At 38.3% G+C, this 27406-nt stretch overlaps 1 protein-coding gene across 3 annotated transcripts in view; it reads left to right on the top strand.

Annotated features, from left to right (window-relative positions):
• The window catches only part of ADAMTS18 (ADAM metallopeptidase with thrombospondin type 1 motif 18), a 154724-nt gene that overhangs the window by 94005 nt on the left and 33313 nt on the right, over positions 1–27406 (top strand). For all 3 annotated transcript variants that reach the window (XM_001143790.6, XM_016930217.4, XM_016930218.4), the window contains 6 exons: positions 240–335; positions 6142–6290; positions 16814–16986; positions 20377–20507; positions 21644–21767; positions 22752–22996. In XM_001143790.6, the coding sequence (XP_001143790.4) occupies positions 240–335; positions 6142–6290; positions 16814–16986; positions 20377–20507; positions 21644–21767; positions 22752–22996 (918 nt within the window). The remainder of the gene's footprint in view (positions 1–239; positions 336–6141; positions 6291–16813; positions 16987–20376; positions 20508–21643; positions 21768–22751; positions 22997–27406) is intronic.

The following is a 27406-nucleotide window of genomic DNA, read 5'->3' as shown; positions in this document are numbered from 1 at the left end:
CTACCTACCAGCTGTTATGAAACACACATGAATATCTGGATACTGTAGAAACCCCCCACTTATATAGTTGCTAAAACATATGAACTTTGGTGTTACCAACTTAACTGGCCTCTACTTTCTGAATAATTGCTCTGATTTCAGCTACCCCAAAATATAATATTGTATACAACATCTTTGAATATTTTTGTTTTTATTGTAAATCACCATTAACAGCACCCCCCTTTTTTTTTTTATTTCAGGACATTTGCAAATCACTTTGGTGCCACCGAGTAGGCCACAGGTGTGAGACCAAGTTTATGCCCGCAGCGGAAGGGACCGTTTGTGGCTTGAGTATGGTAAACTGCATACTTGTTAGTTTTTAGCTCCAGAAATTTGATAAGGCATAGAATTCAAACTGTTTGTATCGTGACCTTAGGATGAATGCTTTGGTAGTTTATATTCTGTGACTTCTCTTCATATTAACAACATTATATAGCAGCAATTACAAAGCTTAATGCTAATATAACCCAGGTAGCTCAATTGTTTAAGAAGATTTTTTTTTTTCTTTTTTGTCTTCCTGTTTTAGATGGTGGCTTGGCTCAAAATATCTCTATTTCAATGAGCTTACAGGTTTCACTGTATACCATTTTCCTTTTAAACTTGTGGTATTTAAAAAGTCTCAGGGATCAGATGTCTTGTTAGTCAAGAAATGACTGTCCCTCCAGACCAAGGCTTCAGCTACTCAGCTCAACTCACAGGACCTGTCATTGAGCTTCTGACATGCCCTATAAATTCCCATCAGGTACAGTGACTTTCCTATTGAAGGGTAAGAGACGCCTCCACCTAGTGTGTACCTAAGGTCCTTTTGCTGGTGAGCATCTCCTACCCAGAGAACCACCTCCATTTTGAAAGATTATAGGAGATCTCAATATTTTTAATGAAGAACTCTCATATATTTCTATTTTTCTTCCTCTTTCTCAATAGAGTCTGGAGGGAGGGCAGGTTGCATTTGGGCTACTAGTAAATGATCCAGATTTGGGAAGTTCATTTGAAAGACCAATCAAAGAGGAGCTATGAATGACAAGAGATAATGAGAGGTTACAGGTTTGCTGATCTTAATTATTGACTCTGTCTCAAGGCAGTATAAACCTATACAGAAAAAAATGGTCATTGGTCCTTTAAAGTTATGTCAAGGCTGGGTGTGATAGCTCATACCTGTAATCCCAACACTTTGGGAGGCTAAGCGGGGAGGATTGCTTGAAGCCAGGAGTTCAAGAACAGGTAACACAGCGAGACCCTATCTCTACAAAAGCTTAAACAGGCTTGGTGGTGCGTGCCTGTAGTCCCAGCAATTTGGGAGGTTGAGGGAGGAGGATCGCTTCAACCCAGGAGTTTGAGGCTGTAGTGTGCTGTGATTATGCCACTGCACTCCATCCTGGGCCACAGAGCTAGGCCCTGTCTCTAAAAAAGAAAAAGTTATTTCATTCCACAGTAATTTATTGACTACTAGATATGGGGAACAGGAGACTCTGGGGATGTAGAGATAAATAAACCACAGTTGTATTTCTTTAAAAATTTACAGTCCAGGCGGGGCACAGTGGCTCATGCCTGTAATCCCATCACTTTGAGAGGCCAAGGTGGGTGGATCCCTTGAGGTCAGAAGTTCAAGACTAGCCTGGCCAACGTGGTGAAACCTTGGGACTACTAAAAATACAAAAATTTGCTGGGCGTGGTGGCACACAGCTGAAATCCCAGCTACTTGGGAGGCTGAGGTATGAGAATCACTTGCATCCTGGAGGCAGAGGTTGCAGGAAGTGGAGATTGTGCCACTGAATTCCAGCCTGGGTGACAGAGCAAGACTCTCTCAAAAATAAATTAAAAATATAAAAATTTACAGTCTAGCAGGGGAAACATATACAGAAGCAAATAACTAATTCTCTCTTTAAACACACCTTCTCTAAGCAGCAGTTGCTATCGGGGCCCAGATGAAATGAGAGCTGAATCTTGCTTGAGATTAGCTATGCACTTCGAATAAACCACAACAAGTATGTGCATCAAGATGGTTGTTGGGTTGTGGGTTAAAGTTCTTCAGTTGGATGATAAAAAGGACTTTTCAGAGAGAGGCCAACATCAGAGGCAAAGGCACAGATTTCTAATATTTGTTAGGACGTTTATTCACTATCTCTTAAAAAGACTTGTAATTTTTAACTCTTTATTTTAAAGAAAATGAACATTTTAAAAATTGAGGAGTTATGTGCAATTTTTAATCCGATAGTCGTCTTAGGGATTCCCAATGAGGACTGTTCTTGAAAATGTTAATAGAAGTGTTGGGGCCATGATGATACAAAACAATGAATTAGTGGAATAATTTAAAATATAAATAGTGCTCAAGTCCTTTTTACTTTTGAGGCATCACAACTTAGAACTTGTGACTTGAGGATTAGTGTTTTGTTTTGTTTTTTTAATTGAAAAATCAACAGCGTTACCTATAAGGGATACACAGGAAAATATTTATATAATGAATGAGAAAAATAAGTGATACATCACCTAGGTCTAAAGATTTATTACATAAGCCCATCATGTATCTAAGTTCCAAGGGGGATAAAACGTACTTGTGTTAGGCTTCAGTAAACAGAACACGAGATAAATAAAGTCAGAAGTGAGAAAACAAATGTCTTGATATAACTGCCACACCACGTTATTTTAAAACACCAGGCTATAGTTACATACTGGTGAAAAGCCCTTAAGTGTAATGTCACCCTCAACAGAAAGCATCTTAATAAGTTCCATCCATCATCACTCCAGTGTAATGATTATTACATTCATATACGGGTTCCTCAGATTCTTCCTTCACCAGGGGATATCACTGGCTGCTTGTTAGACTGTAAATTTCATGAGGGCCAGTGCCCTGGTTTTACTCTTGTTTCATCTGGAGTGTCTGACACACAGTAGCAGGTACTCAATGTTTTATTTGTTTCTCTGTAACTGGAACCCAACTCTGTCCTTCCTCTTTCTTCTCCAGTCCCTTGTCCTTCAGCGATATTTCTACTGTGAATACTCAGGCAACATGAGGCAGTATGAAAGTCACTTACTTTTTTTTTTTTTTTTTTTGAGATGGAGTCTTGCTCTGTCGCCGAGGCTGGAGTGCAGTGGCATGATCTTGGCTCACTGCAAGCTCCATCTCCTGGGTTCACGCCATTCTCCTGCCTCAGCCTCCCGAGTAGCTGGAACTACAGGTGCCCGCCACCACACCCGGCTAATTTTTTCTATTTTTTATTAGAGACGAGGTTTCACCGTGTTAGCCAGGATGCTCTCGGTCTCCTGACCTCGTGATCCACCCGCCTTGGCCTCCCAAAGTGCTGGGATTACAGGCCTGAGCCACCGCGCCCGGCCAAGCCACTTACTTTTATCTAGAAATATGTGTGCACAGAAAGAAAGGTTTGTACATGCTGTCTATAAAAAGATAATGGCCTAAGTCATGGCCATTCAATTGGAAATTAGATGTAGTGCCAGAAATCTGTGTGCTGGGCCTGGACGTGGTGGCTCATGCCTGTAATCTCAGCACTTTGGGGGGCCTTGGCGGGCAAATCACTTTAGGCCAGGAGTTCGAGACTACACTGGTCAACATGGTGAAATTCCATCTCTACTAAAAATACAAAAAATTACCTGGGCATGTTGGTGCACGCCTGTAATCCCAGCTACTCAGGAAGCTGAGGCACAAGAATTACTTAAACCCGGGAGGTGGAGGCTGCAGTGTGCCAAGATCGTGCCACTGCACTCCAGCCTGGGTGACAGAGTGATAACCTGTCTAAAAACAACAACAACAACAACAAAGAAAAATATGTATGTATGAAAAGATGGAGCCAGGTGCGGTGGCTCACGCCTGTAATCCCAGCACTTTTGGAGGCCAAGGTGGGTGGATCGCCTGATGTCAGGAATTCAAGACCAGCCTGGCCAACGTGGTGAAACCCTGTCTCTGCTAAAAATAGAAAAATTAGCTGGGCGTAGTGGCAGGCGCCTATAATCCCAGCTATTTGGAAGGCTGAGGCAGGAGAATCGCTTGAACCTGGGAGGCGGAGGTTGCAGTGAGCCGAGATCGCACCACTGCACTCCAGCATGGGCAACAAGAGTGAAACTTTGTCTCAAAAAAAAAAAAAAAAAAAAAGAAAAGAAAAGATGGATAAAATTACAGGTGTATATATTCTAAATTTGCATTGTCTATGTAGAATTTTATCTATACATGTGAATGTGTGCAGGTCTGTGTGTACATTCCTTTATATTCCTGATTTCAACACTGATTAAAAGGCCAAACGGAGACAATGTGATAGCAGCCTAACCTAATACTAGAATGAATACTGAAGTAATAGAACATCAAGTTAATTGAATGACTGGAAGAGATCTAAAAAACACATTTTCCAAAAAGAAATTAGATTAGAATTAAGGTACCTTGGTCAGTAATTTGCCTCCAAGATGAGAAGTAGAAGTGTCCTGCTTAGGATTTCTGGCTACTGAGTTAAATCCAGTCTCTTATACTTGCATAGTTATTTGAATAGATCTGTTTGGGTAGTTTGTGTCACTCTGAGCAAGTTAGCTAGTATTTCTTTGCTAAATTTCTCCTACTGAGGAAAACGGCTTTTAATTCAGTGCTTTGCAAGGATTAGATGAGATACTGCATGTGAAGCTCTCTGCACCATTTTTGGCACATAGAAGCAGCTTGATAACCTGTGGCTGCTGCTGCTGTTACTGTTATTGGCTATTGTAATTTTGTCTTAGCCACTGAACTTAGTCCAGTAGAGTCCTCGTGATTCCCGGTAGAAAAGATGCATGCTTATGGTAGGCAAAATCCTCAAATGACCGATTGCCTTCCCCAAAAACTTCTCAATAGTGTTATATGATTTCATGCAAACTCTGAAATGGCAATTAATCCAGGGAAAAGAAAAATTAAAAACAGAAGAATTAATCAGCACATGGCAAGAATTTGAAGAAAGGAAGCAATATCTTAACCTAGATAAAGTGCGCTAGCAACCAAGCCACACAATAAACAGTCATGGAGCCAAATGTATCACAGGGGATAAGTGAAGATTTGAAAGTCAAACAACCTTCCCATAATTCTGTAACCGATCCCCCAATTCCTCAGCAAAACCTGGCATGTTCCAAACCCCAACCCTTTGGATCTAATTGCAGAGGCTTTTAGAAAAGAGCAGTTATGCTAAGTCATGCAGAACTTTCTCATAATCAAAGCACTGCAGGGGTCGGGGATGGGGGGTAGGCAACAACAACAAAAAATAAAACAAAAACAAAAGAAACACTACCAGAGGCTAATGCATCCCCTAGGGAGAGATGACCAGCAAAGCCGGGAATTTGTTACAAAGGAGAACTAAAATGGAAAGGTTAATACAGAAAAAAGCTCTCCATCTAGCTTGTACAGATCATGGGCAAGTGAAAGACCCTGGGCTAATTCATCAAAGACACTGAAAGAGCTCAAAGTCATCAGAGCATCTGAAGTGGGCACCTTTTATGTAGACAAAGGAAAAAGGATGCTATCTGAAGAGAACAATTTGTACAGACTGAATTGTTCAGCTTTGTAAGAAATGCTCTATAGTGACGGGTTTGGAATAAGCAAAAATATAATGTATGTGTAATTGTATCTATTTTATGATAAGATAATCATTCAGAATGATAAATCGTGTTAATATCTTAACTGTTACTTCATGAATGAGTGATCCCAATTGTTCTTTCAGAATGATAAATTGTGTTAATATCTTAACTGTTTCTTCCTGAATGAGTGATCCCAATTGTTCTTTAAGTAGTGTTGTCTCTAAGTGGCAAGGCAGGCTTCCTTGTAACTTTATACTGACTCCCTTGGCTGTTAGGTGGAATCTTATCTGAACATGTCACCTCCACAGCTCACAAAGCCTGTCATACTCAGCCTGTTGGTGAGCAATGCCACTTCTCTCTAGATGTCAGCCTTTCAAAATGTATGTGGTCAATGCAGAGTAGTTGAGTGTTTTTAGAGCACAGCAAAGGAATTTATCAAGGTATCAGGCATTTTCCTTTTCTCCCAACAGACCTGTTGTTCCTGTTACTGTGCAGGTGTTGGCAACTCCCTGCGCTTTCCCAGGTGGTCTCTGACAGGAACCATCTTCCACGTTCTTTTCACAGTGGTGTCGGCAAGGCCAGTGCGTAAAGTTTGGGGAGCTCGGGCCCCGGCCCATCCACGGCCAGTGGTCCGCCTGGTCGAAGTGGTCAGAATGTTCCCGGACGTGTGGTGGAGGAGTCAAGTTCCAGGAGAGACACTGCAATAACCCCAAGTAAGCCTCCAGCAGAAAGTTAGTCTCTGCAAGGCCGTAACCTTCAGCCTGTAACACACTGGTTTTTCTTGTTCATACTTTATTTTTTTTATTTTTAATTATTATGGCTACATAATGGTTATCCATATTTATGGGGTACATGTGATGTGTTGATACAGGTATACAATGTGGAATGATCAAATCAGCATAATGAGGTATCCATCACTTCAAGCCTTTATTGTTTCTTTATTAAAAAACATTCCAGTATCATTTCTTTATTAGGCCCATTCCACTGTTTTAGTTATTTTAAGATATACAATGAATTGTTAACTATAGTCACCCTATTTGTGCTACTGAATACTAGATCTTACTCATTCTAACTATATTTTTGTACCCATTAACCATGCTGACATTACCGTTCTCCCTCCCCACTACCCTTCCCAGCTCTGTCAATGCACTCTCTAGCTCTAGCTCTGTGAGTTCAATTTTTTTTTAGCTCTCACATGGGAGAAGATACAATATTTGTCTTTCTCCATTTGGCTTATTTCACTTAATATAATGTCCTCCAGTTCCATTCATGTTGCTGCAAATAACAGGATTTCATTTTTATAATGGCTGAATAGTATTAAATAGGATTCATAGTATTAAGTAGGATTAATACTATCATAATGGGCTAAATACCATTAATTCAAATAATACTATTATACTACATTATATATAATTACTATTAATATATAGTATATATACTACTATATACTATTAATAAACAGTATATATACTACTATATACTATTAATATATAGTATATATACTACTATATACTATTAATAAACAGTATATATACTACTATATACTATTAATAAACAGTATATATACTACTATATACTATTAATAAACAGTATATATACTACTATATACTATTAATAAACAGTATATACACTACTATATACTATTAATATACAGTATATACACTACTATGTACTATTAATATACAGTATATACACTACTATGTACTATTAATATACAGTATATACACTACTATGTACTATTAATATACAGTATATACACTACTATGTACTATTAATATACAGTATATACACTACTATGTACTATTAATATACAGTATATACACTACTATGTACTATTAATATACAGTATATATACTACTATGTACTATTAATATACAGTATATATACTACTATGTACTATTAATATACAGTATATATACTACTATGTACTATTAATATACAGTATATATACTACTATGTACTATTAATATACAGTATATATACTACTATGTACTATTAATATACAGTATATATACTACTATGTACTATAACATACAGTATATATACTACTATGTACTATAACATACAGTATATATACTACTATGTACTATAACATACAGTATATATACTACTATGTACTATAACATACAGTATATATACTACTATATACGATAACATACAGTATATATACTACTATATACGATAACATACAGTATATATACACTACTATATACGATAACATACAGTATATATACTACTATATACGATAACATACAGTATATATACTACTATATACGATAACATAGTATACAGTATCGATACTGTATATTATAGTATACAGTATCTATACTATATAATATCATATATATACTGTATACTATAATATATAGTATATATACTGTATACTATAGTATACAGTAGTATACTATATACTATATAGTATATATACTGTATACTATAGTATACAGTAGTATACTATATACTATATAGTATATATACTGTATACTATAGTATACAGTAGTATACTATATACTATATAGTATATATACTGTATACTATAGTATACAGTAGTATACTATATACTATATAGTATATATACTGTATACTATAGTATACAGTAGTATACTATATACTATATAGTATATATACTGTATACTATAGTATACAGTAGTATACTATATACTATATAGTATATATACTGTATACTATAGTATACAGTAGTATACTATATACTATATAGTATATATACTGTATACTATAGTATACAGTAGTATACTATATACTATATAGTATATATACTGTATACTATAGTATACAGTAGTATACTATATACTATATAGTATATATACTGTATACTATAGTATACAGTATATATACTATATAGTATATAGTATACTACTGTATACTATAGTATATAGTATATATATACTATATACTGTAGTAGTATATATATACTATATACTGTAGTAGTATATATATACTATATACTATTATATATACTATATACTATAATATATAGCATATATACTACTATATAATATATACTGTAATATACAGTATATATACTATATAATATATACTATAATATACAGTATATATACTATATAATATATAGTATATATACAGTATATATACTATGTAATATATATACTATATATAATATAAATATGTAGTATTATATAATATATAGTATAATATATGTAGTATTTATACTTTATATTATATATAGCATATATTCTATATATTATATATAATATATAACACTATATATTATATATAGCATATATGACACTATATATTATATATAGCATATATAACACTATATATTGCACTATATATTATATATAGTATATATGACACTATATATTACAGTATTTATTTTTAGTATACATGACACTATATATTATACTATTAATATATTATACTAATATACTATATATAATATAGTATAATAGTATACTATATTGTACTATTAATATATACTATTAATATATAGTATCTATACTATACTATCTAGCAGCATTAGTAGGATGAATGGATAAAGAAAACATGGCACACTATTCAATTATGTATATGTGCCATATTTTCTTTATTTATTCATCCACTGAGGGACTCTTACGTTACTTCCATGTCTTGGTTATTGTGAATAATGCTGCAATGAACATGGGAATACAGATATCTCTATACACTGATTTCCCTTCTTTGGGGTATTCCTTCCTTTTGGGATTTTTTTGGGATTGCTTTTAGTTTTTTGAGGAACCACCGTGCTGATTTAGGTTCCCACCAACAGAACACACTGTTTTATTTCTTTTTTTGGTATTTCCTTTTTTATTATTATTTTACTTTAAGTTCCAGGATACATGTGCAGAATGTGCAGGTTTGTTATATAGGTATATAGTGCCATGGTGGTTTGCTGCACCTATCAACCCATCATCTAAGCTTTAAGCCCCACGTGCATTAGGTATTTGTTGTAAAGCTCTCCCTCCCCTTGCTCCCCACCATGCGACAGGCCCTAGTGTGAGAAAACACTGTTTTAAAGTGCCATTTTCTTCCCTCCAGTTAGTAACAATCAACCAGAGTTTTACTGTTTGCATATAAAGTCCATGTGCACCGAGGGAAGGTAGGGTGGGCAGAAACCAAAACACAGCAGAGGAGTCATTCTCTACGGGACTGTGATGATCTAGTAAGACTCTGAGCTACTCTGTTCATCTAAACTAGGGTTCTACAGTCATATAACTAAATACTTGTGCTATTGTAGAACAGAAAAGTTTGGCCGGCAAACCTTGTGAGTGTCTCTCAAACTGGTGAACTGCAGAAAGTATGCTGATTTGCCTTGCAGGAATGTACATCAACACGTGTTGACAGATCTGCCTGACTTTTCAAGAGAAACCAGAAATACGGAAAAATGCTGCGTGTGAAATTTCCCAATTTTAAAAATATTGACAGCAAATTCAATTTTCTTCAAAGACAGAAAGTCCCACTGTGACAACTAGTCAAATCAGCTGTGGATTGCAATTGGCCTGTGGTCACCTGTGGGCACTCTTTGGTCTGGTCATACTGGAGTCTGAACTGCAGTTTGTGCTCTGTGCACATGAAGGTGGTTTTATGTTACTTTTATATGCTCTAACTCCCACATGAAACATGTGTGAGATGTAGATTTTCCAGTTGGCAGAATGATGTAGACAGAGCCCAGGTTTTGGCGATAGATAGAAAGACTCTAAACCCTGTGTCTGCCACTTCTAAACTCTGTGGCTTTGTAAAAGTCATTTGACTTGGGTTTATGTATAAAAAAATGTCGAAGATAACCTTGGAAGGTTGGAGGAGGATTAGAAATTGCATCTTTAGGATGCCTGACAGACTGGGGAACATTCAGTGGGCATTCACCAAAAGGTTCTGGGATCTGTGTGGTTTTCATCATCCTCATCCCAAGCTCACCAGGAGGACGGGGTCACAGAGGGTCAGCCCACCGAAGCAGGGTGGAGAGGCAGAGCCTTTACTGACGAAACTGACTTTTGAAGAATGTGATGGAGTGAGAAGAATGTGATGGAAACTTGGAAAACAGATTTAATTTACAACAAAATTTAAGTTGGTAGCATAGTGCAGAGGATGAGAACATAGACTCTGAAGTTTGACAGACCATTTCTGCATCCTGACCCTAACACTTCTGATCTATGACCACAGACAACTTAGTCTTCCTGCTCCAGATTCCTCACTTATAAAAACGGGATAACAATAGTACCTATGTCAACTGAGTTAACGTTTGTGAAGTGCTTTAGAAGAGGGTCTGACATGTCGTTAGCATTGCGTAACTATTTGGTAAATTGAGAAATAATGACACTAGAGCAAAAGGAAATTTTTAAAAAGATGAATGGTACTTCATTTGAGTCAGCAGTCTGAGTTAGATAAAAATTCTATTTTTTTCCCAAAATATAAAGCAGAGTTTGGAGATGCTTTGCCCGTCACGTTTTAGGTGCTACTTGGAATATCGCAGGCTAAAATAGAGCTTTTCAATTTCAGCACTATTGACATGGGCTGGAAAATTCTTTGTTGTGGAGGTTTGTCCTGTACATGGTAAGATGTCTAGCAGCATCCCTGCCCTTGACCTCCTAGTACCAGTAGGATCCACTCTTCTTCCCACCATCCACCAAACTGTGACAACCAAAAATGTCTCCAGACATTGCCAAATGTCCTATATGGGACAAAATAATCTCTGATTGGGACTCACAGATGTAATCAGGCCCAGTGACTGAATATAATGATAAGGAGGCTGGTGATGCATTTGCAACTTATACCAGGTTATTGTTTTAATAACAATATTAAAACAATTAATGATGTTGTTTTAGTATCTCCTGGTTTAAGCAGGAGGGTAGTTTTTAGCCTCCTGATACTTTGAATGCAGCCATGTCTTAAGTTGAGTTGTTAAAATCATCATATTACTTTACATTTGTGAAGTATAGTTCATGGATCTGGTTTTCATACATTACAACATTTTACAATCTTGATATTTTCCCAAGAAAGACATAGATTACCTAATTCAATAGCTCTGCTGGTAAAGTGCATGAATGATGCCCCTGAGATTTAAATTAAAACCTCTCTCATATCTGTAGGATTGAGAGCTCTCATTATAATAGGGCATTGTTCATGGAAACAACATACTGTAATTTAGAGATGCCTAATAGAATAATTAATCACTAAAGTATTTTCATTCAGTGCAGTTTTATCATTTAAAACAAGATGAAAAATAAATCAGGATACTGTTTACTTTAACTCTGCATGAAGCCAAAAATAAAACAAGTAGATGATAGGCTCTCCCAAGACAACTGAATTAATTGTTCTGTCTCTGTTCTTATTTCACTCTGTTGCAGTAATGCTGTTTTTTCTCCCTATTTCAAGTTATGGATTTCTTTCTTGCTTCAGTTTAAGCATTTGGTTCTATTCACATCACTCAGTGTAGCCATTTTCATTATCTCATCCGAGAAGCAGTGTGAGATTTCTGTTTCATATAAAGGTGTTTTTTCCCAGAACAGGCTTTATTTCTTAAAAAATGAATGATTCTTGGCTGATTCATAGATTTACCAATTTTTTTTTGTTGACTGCTGTCTGGCTCTGGAATGGCCAATGCCAGGCACACAGGGACATCCTTTGTCCCATGTAAGTGGTAAATAGTTTTAACTGAAGGAAGCCCTGTTTTTCATTGAGCCCTCCTATGCCTCAGGGACCTTCCCAATGTCCTTCTTTAGGCATTTGTTCTCAGTCGGGTTAGAACTGACACGTGAGTTGAAACCTGCTGCCTAATCCAATTATTTCACAGATGAGTAACCAGGGGAGGCAGAGGGCCCCATTCACGGTAGCAACTCTTGCTCAAGTCCCCATGCTGGTAATGGCAGAGTCAGATTAAGTTCCCATAGTCTTAATCCTTTGACATTTTTCATTTTTTTCTGGTTCCTTGTTTGTTAAACTATCACCCCATAAGGGATCCTAGTGAAATTCCTATAAACTCTCCAAGAAAATTATTAGTGATATGCTAAGGTGTTCTAGAACTTTTCTAAAACCTGAGTCTATTTGAGAAAGAATTGTCTGCTAACTCTAACACAACTTAGCTCATGGAGTTAGGAGGAAAATCATGGCCCCAGAAGAATAATTGAATCTAATTGGTGGTGTATTTTCCCACCAGTAATATCACGGCTCAGCTGGTTATCAGAATCACCAGGTGTGTTTTTAAAAATACTGATTTCTGAATCTTCCATATCTCATATTCTTATTGAGAAAGTGGGTGGAGGTCCTCAGGAATCTGTATATGCATATAGTTTAACAGAGCTCTCCAAGTGATTCTAATACTCTTCCAAGCAACACCATTGTAACTATTTGTAGTCAGGACTTGATAAATGATGCAGAAGCAAATGATGGTATGCTGTTTATAGTTGTCTAACATAAGGACAAAATCATGTGCCTAGGTTTTTGTTTTCTATTTCTATATTTCTTTTTAATGTTAAAGAACTTCTTACACCAAGACATATCATGATAGAATTATCTGTTAGGCTAACATTTATGTTCAAAGCTGCAGAAAAATATTGCCTATATTTTTATGGAAATGGCCAAATGCTTGCTAGCAATTACTTTTGATCACTTTGACCATATCCCATAATTACAAATGAAATGTATTAGTATATAAAAATCAGATCATGTAATACTCAGCACAGGGTGGGTACTCAATACAAAAGCATAAGGCATTTAAAAATAGTTATAATTTATTTATTCTGACTCTGCCCTACAAACTGCCCTACATTCTTTACAAAGGTTGGATCAGTTAATTGTCACAACTGTTCCTATTTTGCAAATGAGGAGGTTAAATAAGATCACCTAAATTTAAGCTGGGAGGAGGCAGAGAATACTGTATTTAAATCAGGGTCTGGCCAGGTTTGATGGATCATGCTTGTAATTCCAGCACTTGGGAAGGCCAAGGCAGAAGGATTGCTTGAGGCCAGGAGTTTGAGACCAGACTGGGCAACACAACCCCTCATCTCTATAAAAATTTTAAAAATTTGCCAGGCATGGTGGCACATGCCTGTAGTCCTAACTACTCAGGAGGCTGAGGCAGGAGGATTACTTCAGTTCAGGAATTTGAGGCTGCAGTGAGCCATGATTGTGCCAGTTCACTCCAGCCTGGGTGATAGAGCAAGACTCCGTCTCAAAATCAAAAAAAAAAAAGAGAGAATCTCCCTCATTGTAAAAGGCCACCTCCCTGAACATTGCACCTTACTGTCTATTCTTTCTTTCCATGCCCGGCCCCATGGCCTAAGAACTCAGTTAAATGCAGGCATAGTTAAGTACGAAAAAAATCCTGGACTGAGTCCACAGGCCTGAGCTTGAGCTCTTTCTCCCTGTGTGACCCTCATTCAACAAGGTTTGTAAGCTCTTGTCAGCTGGTTCTCACTTCATCTATGAAAGGAGGACAATGGCTGTATGAATTTGGTGGTCTTTTCCACGTTACAAGTTCTATAAGTCGATAAAGTAACACCTTGCAGTCCTCTTTCACTTCATTAACTACATAGAGCCCAAATGAGGTTTATTCGTTAAATCACAGAAAGTCTTAAACTGAGAAATTAGTTTTAAATATGCCTTGTAAGGATGACCGGAATATTGAGGCTATGATATAGCACTTTAAGATTTTTCTAAGTGCTTTTCAGATAATCATTTAAGAAGTCTTCAGGGATTTGATTTATCACAATGGCTGCAGCATGTTTAAGTAGTTGCTCCAGAGTGTTTTAAAGTAGCATAAAAATCTCATTCTGGCCGCGTGACATTTCCCGTTTCTGTTGAATCCATTTTAGCGTGCAGTTATAGGAGGATGGGATAAATTAATTATGCTGAAGCAATTCCAGGGCTGTTTTAGAGCATGCTTGTGCCTCCTAAAGAGACAAGGAATTTTAATCACATAAATTTATTAACCTGGAGCCGCCTTTCATGTTATACAAGATGATCCATAGTTGAGTTTTGGCCTTCAGAGAAAACCTCAAAATGGGAGGAGTGACAAGAAGCCACATCTTTGTGCACGGAGTAAGCTGGATACTATGTTATGCGTAATTTTCAATGTGGTGGTGCTCTTTTTTCCTTTATTTTGCTTTCTGGTTTTTGCAGATTAGAATCTGCCTACCAAGATCTTAAAGAGCTTGCCTTTACATCGTAATTATTTATGTTCTAATGGAATTCTCTACTCTGGAAATCCATTTCCCATTGTGCTTGGCAGGAAAGGAGTAGGCCACCTGCAAAGCTGAAAAGTGACTATGCTGATGAAAACAAGAGAATGTTTTCCCTCTGGTTTCAGAATCAATCAGAAGAAACACACAACAGTCATATTATACTCAAAATATCTCAATGACTGACAGCTGGATTGGGCAGAGCAGCAAATGGTGCTTTCTGTTCCTTCTCCCCAATGTGCTGACGTTCTATGTAATAGCAGGTGCATGGCAAAGTGTGGGAAGATACTGAGAGTATTAGGAAATGGGAGAAAGCTGGAGAGGTAGCTTGGGTCTATGTTTGAACAGCTTTTGATGCCAAAAGATAGGGTATGTGCATGTAGCATACAAGCACACATATACAGTAAAAGAACATTTAGGTGTGTTTACAGATTTCCTTAACACAGAAGCTAATATGATGAGGGTCACGAATATCCCTTCAGTTAGAATAACGGTCTCCAGTTTTATCCAGGTTGCTGTGAATGCCATTATTTCATTACGTTTTTACGGCTGGGTAGTAGTCAATGGTCTATATACACCACATTTTCTTTACTCATTGATTGATGGGCATTTGGGCTGGTTCCATATTTTTGCAATTGCAAATTGTGCTGCCATAAACTCAGAAATGGAAAACCAAACATTGTATGTTCTCACTCATATGTGGGAGCTAAGCTATGAGGATGCAAAGGCATAAGAATGATACATTGGACTTTGGGAACTCAAGGGAAAGGGTAGGGGGTGGCAAGGGATGAAAGACTACACACTGGGTACAGGATACACTTATCGGGTGAGGGGTGTACTAAAATCTCAGAAATGACAACTAAACTTTTTTATGTAACCAAACAACCTATTGCAATAAAAAAATTAAAAATTGTTTTACCATAAAGACACATGCACGTATATGTTCATTGTAGCACTAGTCGTGATAACAAAGGCATGGAATCAACCTGAATGCCCATCAACAGTAGACTGGATAAAGAAATGTGGTACATATACACCATGGAATACTATGCAGCCAAAACAAAAGAATGAGATCATGTCCTTTGCTGTCAGATGGATAGGGCTGGAGGTCATTCTTGTAAGCCAACTAAGGTGGGAACAGAAAACCAAATGTCACATATTCTTCCTTATAAGTGGGAGCTAAACATTGAGTACATATGGACCCAAAGATTGAGGGTGGAGGGTTGGAGGAGGGAGAGGATTGAAAAACTGCATATCAGATATTATGCTTATTACCTGGGCGATGAAACAGTCTGTATACCAAACCCCTGCAAGACGCAATTTAACTGTATAACAAACCTTTACATGTACCCCTGAACATAAAATAAAAGTTTTAAAAATTTTTAAAAATTTGAAAACAAAAGAATATCCTTTCAGGCTGGGTGCATTGGTTCACACCTGTAATCCCCACACTTTGGGAGCCTGATGGGGGTGGATCACTTGAACCAAGGAGTTTGAGACTGGCCTGGGCAACATGGCGAAACCACATCTCAACAGAAAGTACAAAAATTAGCCAGGTGTAGTGGTGCATGCCTCCAGTCCCAGCTACTTGGGAGGCTGAGGTAGGAGGCTAACCTGAGCCAGAGAGGTGGAGGCAGCAGTGAGCCAAGATCACGCCACTGCATTCCAGACTGGGCAACAGTGTGAGACCCTATCTCAAAAATAATAATACAATAAAAAGTAAAAATTCTTTCATCAGTGTTTAAGGAAATGAACAGAGTGTAAACATTGGATTGGTGATGGCGAATAAATTTGATTTAGCATGCCAATTTTAATGAGTAAACAGTGGTAATGAAAAGAACTAGAAAAAAAATCCTCTGATTGATTAGTTATGTCTAGCCTAGATTCAAGAAGGAAGGTGTTAAGTTGTATGCTGTGTACTTCCATTCCTGTAATAGACTGTATGCCTTTGCATACACTGTGGCAATGCTCATCTTAATTGCCTCTCTTCATATTATTGCATGTGACTAATAATGAGCCCTTTGATTGCTAACATTAAAGTTCATTAATTTCATTTTCAGGCCTCAGTATGGTGGCAAATTCTGTCCAGGTTCTAGCCGTATTTATCAGCTGTGCAACATTAACCCTTGCAATGAAAATAGCTTGGATTTTCGGGCTCAACAGTGTGCAGAATATAACAGCAAACCTTTCCGTGGATGGTTCTACCAGTGGAAACCCTATACAAAAGTGGAAGGTAATTTGGTCTCTATGACATTCAAATAAGTCTCTATGTGGATAATAATGTGATTGACCAACACAGAAGAAATTGCTGCTTGTATCAAAGAGTTTGAATGTTTACCTTTCACTCCCCAGACCCATCCTGGCTCAGTGTTTCATTCCATGGGTTTTGTTTATTTTTCCACTGTTTTTTTTTTCCCCCATAAGATACCTCTTGTCTCCCACATCTGTAAACCCAAGGTTTCATATGTTTGGAATGTACTCATGTTTCTCAACTTACCTTTGACATTTTGGCAATTAAGTCTCCCAGGGATCTTAACTGAAATTGGTATGAACTGTCCAGACCAAAAACTCATGAAACCATATATACCCCATAGAGGCACCATACACAGTAACTGACATGTCAGTTGATTACAAGCATGGGAAGGCCTGTGTGTAGAGTGTGTGCATGCACGCAGACACACACACAGAATCATAAATAAAAATTATACTAGGTTCTTGGTACTTACTATACTTAAAGTTATGGCTTATATTTTACTTTTTAAATTAATATGTCTTTATTTTGACTGAATAATAAAACATTAGTTACAGCAGAAGAGTTTAATGTAGTTGCTCTTACCTATGTAGGATAAGCTGTCATCATTCTAGTTGTTTCATTACTTCCATCCATTAGATTTATCAAAACTGTTATGCTGTCTTGAAACAGGATTATATGTGAATCCCAACTGCCCATGTGTAGAATGGAAAGAGACTAAGTTTAATGACAGTTCATGGGCTGTTCTGTGCAAAAGCTCAACATGAACCTCTATTAATCAGTGATCATAAAGGAAGCTAATATAATTACAGGCATCACTATAACAAGTAGAGCCTCCAAATCGAAAGAGAGGATTGTGCAGCTTTGCTCAGTATCAGCCTAGCCATTTCAGGAGCACGGATGTGGTTTTGGGTCATGACTGTTTGTCCAGGAAGTATAGATAGAGACAGACATGACAATTCCAAAGCTGTGTCTTAGGAGGAACTAATGAGGGACCTGTAGAGGTTTACTGTACATGAGAAACGAGTTACATTCAAAACTTCAAAGAGCTATTGAATAGGAAGGATGTTCGATTTATTTCAAATTGCTTTAGATAACAGAATTAATTCAAGGGCTGAGAACATTCTAGCCATATTGCCTCCTCAGAGATACCTTCCTTAACAGCCTGTCAACATATTCTTCCTTCATATTGTTTTCTGGACCCTTTACCCCGTTTTATTCTTCATAGCTCTTCTCAGTGCATGGATGTATTTTTATGTGGTCATTTATTTGTTATCTTCCTCCCCACAAGAATTTAGGTTCCACAAGGACTAAGCCTTTGTCTATCTTGAGCTTGCTTATATCTCCAGCATCCAAGAACAGCACTTGGTATATATTTATGTAATGGTTATAACTTTTGAAATGAATGAATAAGTAAATAAATATTAACTGTCCAAAATGAAAATATACTCCCTCTGTAAGTAACAAGGTCCCCATCACTAGAGGCATTCTACCAGGAGCTGAGTGATTTCGTAGGAAGCTTGCTGCACAGCAGGTCCCAGCGGATGCTGCAGTTGCTTCCTATTCCAAACTTGGAAGATTTCCTTTCTGTTGGTTGTATACTCTTGAGGTCCCATGCCTCCTACCTGTGGTTCTTTCTCCATGACTCTGTGGTCCCTCCTTTTACTTCCTCTTCTGTTCTTTGCTTTTGGTTTGCCTTCATGGATATTCCTTGGCCTTTATCACATTACATCTTTCATTCAAACATAGTGTTTATGAAATCAGTCCTGTTATCATCCTTAAAGAAATTCTGTGTTGAAGATATAAGGAGAAAGTTAAACAAATAAGTTTTGCAATTTAGAAAATGCTTGCTGGTTTCAAAGTTCTTTCACTAATTTTATTGCAGTTTCCACTGAGTAGGGAGCATGCAATTTTATTCATGCATGCAACAGATGTTTACTGAGCTCTTTTTGTGTAGGAGACACTTTGCTAGATGCATAGGAGAATGCACTGAATCAAACATAGACTCCCTGCCTTAGGATCTTACCTCTCAGTGGAGGGAGACAGAAACGTTAAGGCTTTCTAGTCTCTCCTTGTCTCCCTTTGATACTTATATCGGGGAGACTGACCATGACTTGAATGTCTTGTGACATTCCTGCAATTTAGAAGAACAAGGGAAGACTTTTTCATAAATGTGGACAATCTCTGTGCTGCAGGAGTGAGGTTTTTTCCCTTCTTTCCTCTGTGTTTTTAATGGACTCATAAACTCACCCAGGAATCTGTGCTTTAAAAAAAAAAAAAAAAACTTTCTAAAACTTGTTAATTTCTGGAAATGATAGAGAAAAGAAAGGGCATATATGTCATCCAACTCCCTAATCTCATGTGCAAAAATTAGGCATTAAATAAAGTTGCTATTAAAAAAAATTATAGATGGGAGAGAACCTTTTAACCCACCCACACATCTGCATATTTGGACTGTGATAATTTAACTCCTTTCACGTTTGAGTTTTTAGTTTGTCTTTTATTGAGAGGTTTTATGAAGCACAACTATTTGCAAACTGTTTACACGTTTGTAAAACTGTTGTTAGGGATATCGCTCAATATCGCCCACAGAAGGTCTCTTGTGAGAAACGTTATCTGGAATTCCTGGCCAAGAAGAGCTCTTTCTATTTGAGAAATTGGCATAGGAACTCCTTTCTGATAACAAGAGCTCTATAAATATAATTTTTTTTTAATTTTTGCCTTTGATATCAGAAACGTCTCAGGGACTTAAGGGGCCAAGAGAAGTTACCTTTTTGTAGCCTTCAGGACGAGTTTATTTGCTTTCTCTTCATTTTTATGACATGTTTTTTTTTCTCTATATGTTTTACAAACATGACTAACCATATGCCTTTTCTCCCTGGTGCCTGAAACCTTTTCTCTTAACAGACTGAGTAAATATCTAAAGTAATCCATGCTCTAAATCAGGGTCATCAAACTATGGGCTGCTGGCCAAATCTGGTGTGTATTTGTTTCATCAGATTTTATTAGAACACAGCCACACTACTTCATTTCTATATTGTCAGTGGCTGACCATCAGGCCTTTGAAACCTGAAAGGTTTACTATCCAGGGAGGCTGGATAGTAACCCATCGATCATGTGTATGGTGACTATCCCTAAGGATGAGAAAAATAAAATTGTTACGTATTACTCTTAAATTAGTTTTATATGGATTGTTACGTGGGACTCATGCTTCGAAAGCCACATCATATGGGCTTATATGTGCAAACACACACATTTTCCATTTTCATCATGATAGCTTTCTAAGTAAATTTAATTCATTCTTTTGGCAATCGTATCATTTTTCCTTAGTTTCCTCTTGACCATTTCCTATCTTGATCTCTTTGTTTCTAGAGGAAGATCGATGCAAACTGTACTGCAAGGCTGAGAACTTTGAATTTTTTTTTGCAATGTCCGGCAAAGTGAAAGATGGAACTCCCTGCTCCCCAAACAAAAATGATGTTTGTATTGACGGGGTTTGTGAAGTAAGAGAACGTTTCTGCTTTGGAGTGTATGAGCATGCTTGTGTTTCATCATATCATGTGTGTACCGTGAACAGTGGTGTGAGAGATTGTGTGTCTGGAGAAGAGCAGGTGGCATAGAGGGAAAGGGCAAAGTGTTTCACTGGATTCGAGCACCATATCTTTTTTTTTTTTTTTTTTTTTTTTTGAGATGAAATTTCACTCTGTCACCCAGGCTGGAGTGCAATGGTGCGATCTCAGCTCACTGTAACCTCTGCCTCCTGGGTTCAAGTGATTCTCCTGCCTCAGCCTCCTGAGTAGCTGGGATTACAGGTGCATGCCACCACACCTGGCTAATTTTGTATTTTTAGTAGAGACGGGATTTCACCATGTTGGCCAGATTGGTCTTGAACTCCTGACTTCAGGTGATCTGCCCGCTTCAGCCTCCCAAAGTGCTGGGATTATAGGCGTGAGCCACCACGCCTGGCCGAGCACCATATCTACATTCCTCATTTACTTGTTGCATGAGCCTTGTCCAATTATTTTAGTTTATTTTTTACTCTACTTGCACATATATAGAATGGAGATGATGCTATATCCTGCTTTGCATAGGAGTTGTAAAAATGAAATAAGAATGTAAATAATAAACTTTTATTGCATGTGTACTAAGTACTTTTACTACATGATTAGAACCTCACAAATGTATTTTGAAATACTATTTGTCCCCAGTTATTTTTCCTTTCACTTTGAGTGCTCATTTTCTCTTCCATTTTAATTTTAGTTTGAGCCCTTTGATCTTTTAAGGGTGTATGTTTGTACACATGCATGCATGTGTATTGTCCAGCATTTTCATATTTGAGTTACACAGCTGGCCTGAATAATCTCAGCTGGTATTAGTAGCAATAGTGACTTTTTATTCCAGTTTCATTGATGAAGAGTCTAAGCCTTGGATGAGTTATACAACTTGCCCAGTCATCTAATAATGTCAGGGGAGGGATTTGAACCCCAAGTGAGTCCAACTTGAGGCTGTGATTTTTAACCATAAGCTGTACTGCTTCCCTAATGTTCTGTAAATACAGAGAACCATATACCTCTTAATTATTCCCAGCCTCTGGCTTCTCTGATCTTTTATTTTCTCACGTTTTTTGTTTTTGTCACAGCTAGTGGGATGTGATCATGAACTAGGCTCTAAAGCAGTTTCAGATGCATGTGGCGTTTGCAAAGGTGATAATTCAACCTGCAAGTTTTATAAAGGCCTGTACCTCAACCAGCATAAAGCAAATGGTGAGAGATGCTGCTGTTTGTTATTGTTAATGAGATACAACTTTTGCTACCAAACAAGTTTGAGTCACGCCAAATGTGGTTGAGCCTTTTACTAGTTCACTGGACACACTAGTGATGGTGGCATTTTTCACTTGTGCAAGAGTAAGGGAGATAGTTGTGAGGAATTTCGTCGATACATTACCTCGTAGAAACATGCTAAATAAATGCCTTTCTGCTTTGCATTTTTAGTATACCGACCAGGCCCCATGTATGTCCAAGTGCATTTGTTAAGCAAAGAAACATTGTGAAACTTATGTGATCTCTACTCACAGTGCTAAATGAATATTTGAAGCAGTTATCTAAATATGTTGAGTGAAATTAAACTTTTGATCCCTGTTTTCTGAATTTCATCACTGAAGATACATGGTTCTAAGTTTCTTCCAGACAGATTTTTTTTTTTGAGACAGAGTCTTGCTCTGTCACCCAGGATGGAGTGCAGTAGTGTGATCTCAGCTCACTGCAACCTCCACATCCCAGGTTCAAGCAATTCTCCTACCTCACCCTCTTGAGTAGCTGGGATTACAGGCACCTGCCACCATGTCCAGCTAATTTTTGTATTTTTAGTAAAGATAGGGTTTCACCACACTGGCCAGGCTGGTCTCAAACTCCTGACCTTGGGTGATCCGCCCACTTTGGTCTTGGATTTTTTAAAAGTCTTCTTGAATTTTGTGGCCTTTTGTGGTCTGGGAAGGAGAAGAGTGTATTTCTTGTCCACAGAAAACATAGTTGGAAGGCTTTGGGAAGCCACATACATTTTCTCTAGTGTTCTTACTATTTGGACAATGAAATCATTGATCATGTTTACTTCATAGAGTAAGAATGAATTTAGATAATGATTTAAAAACCTCACTCTATAAAACTGAACACTACATGTTGGGCCATTTCTAGTCCCTTTTCTCCAATGCATGGGGTGGAATTCAGACATGTTCTCTTCTTTCCATTTAGAATATTATCCGGTGGTCATCATTCCAGCTGGTGCCCGAAGCATCGAAATCCAGGAGCTGCAGGTTTCCTCCAGTTACCTCGCAGTTCGAAGCCTCAGTCAAAAGTATTACCTCACCGGGGGCTGGAGCATCGACTGGCCTGGGGAGTTCCCCTTCGCTGGGACCACGTTTGAATACCAGCGCTCTTTCAACCGCCCAGAACGTCTGTACGCGCCAGGGCCCACGAATGAGACGCTGGTCTTTGAAGTAAGCCCCTTCTGTGTATTCAGTTCTCAGTGCTTCTTACTACATTTATATCGATGACTGCACTTTGAGCCAGTTTAAAGAACTCCAATCCTTCTAGTTCGAAGGTGTTTCCTGGCCGGGCACGGTGGCTCATGCCTGTAATCCCAGCACTGTGGGAGACTGAGGTGGGCGGATTAGCTGAGGTCAGGAGTTGAAGACCAGCCTAGCCAACGTGGTGAAGACCCATCTCTATTAAAAATACAAAAATTAGCCAGGTGTGGTGGCATGCGCCTGTAATCCCAGCTATTAGTGGGGGCTGAGGCGGGAGAATTGCTTGAACCTAGGAGGCGGAAGTTGCAGTGAGCCAAGATGTGCCACTGCACTCCAGCCTGGGCAACAGAGCAAGAGTGTTTCAAAGCAACAACAACAACAAAAAAAGGTGTTTCCTAATAGGCTAAATTTCAAAGTGTAAAGGGGAGAAGACAGTGATTCCATTTGGGGGAAGAGGACAGGAACCCAAATGGCCTCCAAAAGAATGGGTTGATTTTCATATTGAGAGGTCAATCTTTCACCAATATGCTTGGGTTTCAAGAACGCCAAAGAATGTAGGAAGAATACTTTTTATATTATGCTGGTTTGTCTATGTCTGCCATTTGGATGCTCCATTGTAGCTATTCATAACATAGGTCAACTGGCCTAGGAGAAGGGATTAATAGTAGAGAAAATGCTTGCCTGGGTGTCAGCAGAGTTTCATCATACTAAACTACCATGATTTTGTAGTTTGTAGCTTCCCCATAGATAAGAAAAGGGAAAAAAGGTAATAAAAATGATAATTAAAAGAACCAACATATCTGGAAATGACTCTGCAAGGCTGTTATCATAGAAACATTTTCTTTAGTCCTCATGATGTCTCTGAGTGCTTTTTCTCCATTTGTAAAATGGGGCTGACTGTTGGCTCTTACAGGCAAGCGATTTGCTTCAGTTTGTATAGAAATGATACTGAGCACTTGCATATCCAGCTACTCTTATGAGTCATGTTAAGTTTCAGTTTCTTACCTATGAAACTAAGGTAGAAAATGGACTTCACTAATCAGAAAAATAAGGAATCAAGTGTGAAAAAAGATTAAAAGACTTGCCTATCTCATACAGCTAGGGAAAAAAACAGAGCTGAACTGGAGTCGAAGTCTTTTCCACCCAGGAGTATGAGATCTGTGTAACACTCAGATTACTGTTCTCTTCTCAAATAAACACAGGATCAATGTAACTGTTATTATTATTATCGTTGTTATCATGACCGTAATAGAGTAGGTTCAGGCATTCTGTGATCAGTTTCATGCATTCATTTCCTGAATGCCCACAACCACCTTAGGAAGGTAGGTATTGTTACTTAATCCCCATTGTACAGATGAGAAAACCGAGCTTTAAACAGACTGTGTTACATGTAAGTGGTAGGACTGAGGTTTGAACATAAGTCTTCCTGGCTCACTTGCCCACACCATTATCTTAATATAGCACCAATACTGGCAAGGCTCAGCTACTTGTCATTATATGGTTTTTCTCATTGTGAAATGGTTGCCTCTGTGGGAGGTACAAAGCCTACTAGAGGTGGGAAATAGATAGTTTGGTCTTTGGAGACGTCTGTCATCCAGACTTGAATGCATAAAACACTGAGAACATACCCATGTATTTTGACCAATACTCACATAGATCTGTGGTAACTAGAGGGTTGATCTGAAAACTGACTATTAGGAAGATTGTGTTCATAAACTTGTCCGATGATTTTTACTTAAAATAATTTATTTTCCTCTATCTTATATATGTTAATTCACATAAGACTATTGGCACTTACTGTGTTCTTGGTGCTGAGGAAAGCGACATAGTGCTTGTTTTCTGGGCTGACAGCATGCTGTGTCCTCAATCATCTCAGGGTATTTTGGTCAGATTAGTGATGAATAAGGCAATTTTTCAGAGGTGGCTACTTCTTCTGTCTAAACTGAAGCACTCAATTTATCATCTTTCTCAGTTCCATGCACAGTGGGCCTGGATAATTCTTTGAACAAATACCGTGCTACCATGATATTGGTAATGACCTTCTGCAGCTCACAGTGGTTCATGGGGAAAGCAATAGAAATGAATTTCTCTTACCCAGTGTGTGGGAGTTTGTGTTCTGTGTGTTGAGTTATGGTGGGTGAAATTAGATGACATCTTGAAATTTCCCTCATGGATTCTTAGATTTGCTAGAACTTCAGAAAGCAGAATAGTGAAAATGTCCACACATTAAGAAATCACCCGAGACAGGTGGATCACTTGAGGCCAGGAGTTCGAGACCAGCTGGGCCAACATGGCGGAACCCCATCTCTACTAAAAATACAAAAATTAGCTGGGTGTGATGGCGCATGCCTGTAATCCCAGCTAGTCGGGAGGCTGAGGCAGGAGAATCACTTGAACCTGGGAGGCACAGGTTGCAGTGAGCCGAGATTGCATCACTGCACTCTAGCCTGGGCAAAAGAGTGAGTGAGACTCCATCTCTAACAAAAGAAATCACTGCGTTCCTCTGTGTCACATGCACTGAGCTGCTCTTGAGTTTCACATTGACAGTAAACTGGGTATATAGTAGTGGATAAACAGAAAAGAAAATCCTCCTGCTATAATGAAGCTTAGAGTGTTGGAGGGTACAGTACAGCACTACACAAATGAATATATAAATGAAGGCAGATGTATAGATTGTGGTAGGTTCTTTGAGAGAAAATAAAGTATGAGAAAAAAAAACAGACTTTTTGAATTAGAGAGTTGGTGAGGAATTACCTGAGAATTACCATGTGAGGTGAAACTTGAAGGATGAGAAGACCCAACCGGGTAAAGAGTAGAGGAAATTCAGGCAGAGGAAGCAACAATTTAAAACCCCATGTGGGCTGGGTATGGTGGCTCACCCCTGTAATCCCATCACTTTGGGATGCTGAGGTAGGTGGATTGCTTGAGACCAGGAGTATGAGACCAGACTGGCCTACATGGTGAAGCCCTGTTTCTACTAAAACAAAAATTAGCCAGGCGTGGTGGTGCATGCGTGTAGTCCCAGCTACTTGGGAGGATGAGGCAGGAGAATCATTTGAGCTTGGGAGGCAGAGGATGCAATAAGCCGAGATCGCACCACTGCACTCCAGCCTGGGTGGCAGAGTGAGACTGTCTCCGAATAAATAAATAAAACCTGATGTGGAGAATCAACTTAATACTTTAGAAGAACTAAAAAATAGGAGAATCTAGCTATAGTGTAGTCAGAAAAGAAAGTATTGAGGTGTGAGATGGGTATAGTCAGGGGGTGGCCCACACATGATACAAACCATGGTAAGGAGTTTGGATTTCATCCCAATAACAACATCAGGATGTCAAGGAAGAGGGTGGTTTACACCATCCTGGCCAATATGGTGAAACCTCATCTCTACTGAAAAATACAAAAATTAGCTGGGTATGGTGGCGCATGCCTATAGTCCCAGCTACTCAACAGGCTGAGGCAGAAGAAGCACTTGAACCCAGGAGGCAGAGGTTGCAGTGAGCCGAGATTGCACTACTGCACTCCAGCCTGGCATCACAGTGAGACTCTGTCTCAAAAAAAAAAAAAAAAAAAAAAAAAAAAAATTCAACCAGGCTGCTATGTAAATAAGTGATTGGAGAGGCAAGAAGCAAACTGGGGAAATAGGAAAATGGTTCTAGAATTCCAGGTAAGGAGTAATAGACGCTGAAACAGATGGTGACTGTGAAGGTGGCAGGAAGTGGATCTGTTTGCAGTGTATTATGGTAGAGAACTGGAAGCTAGAAAAGTTACTAGACATGTATAAGAAATGAACTCTGAGGGAGAAAGATGTGAGAGAGTCTCAGGTTTCTTCCCTGAGCATTTGGAGGATGGTTTTACCACTATCATTGTCTTGAGGATGACTGGAAACAGGTTTAGGGATGGGGAAAAATTCCATTTTAGCCACCATATATTTGCAGTGTATCTTAGATATTCAGGAGTAGCTGTCAAGTAGGCGGTTGAGTGTGTGTTTAAAATGCATGAAAAAAGCCTTGGAATGAATATGCAAATCAGTTCCTAAAAGTACCTAAAGTAGTATAGTAGTATATCATTTGTTAACTGAGCAGGGCACTTGGATCCAAGTTTTCTTTGATAAGCTGCCTCTTGGGAGTAGCCAAATAATTGCAATATCCAGAATGTGCCTTGTGAAGAAATGTTGAGCCTTGGTTGACACCACCAATAAAGAGGAGCATGCACCTGTCATGGAGAGGCGTGCTTGTGCTGGAAACAGGATCTTCACAGATGTCATGGAATTTGTATGTAGATGCAAATCTCTCATCACGCTGGCATCTTGTCATGTATTTTTGCCCTGCACCTGCACACCCACAGGCGTGAGTGGAGATGCCCTCATTCATGGCAACAGG

Source organism: Pan troglodytes, chromosome 18, assembly GCF_028858775.2.
Source record: "Pan troglodytes isolate AG18354 chromosome 18, NHGRI_mPanTro3-v2.0_pri, whole genome shotgun sequence".
In the NCBI taxonomy this organism is placed as follows: Eukaryota; Metazoa; Chordata; class Mammalia; order Primates; family Hominidae; genus Pan; species Pan troglodytes.
Note: the sequence above shows the minus strand (reverse complement) of the source record. Positions and strands in the feature narration are given on the sequence as shown.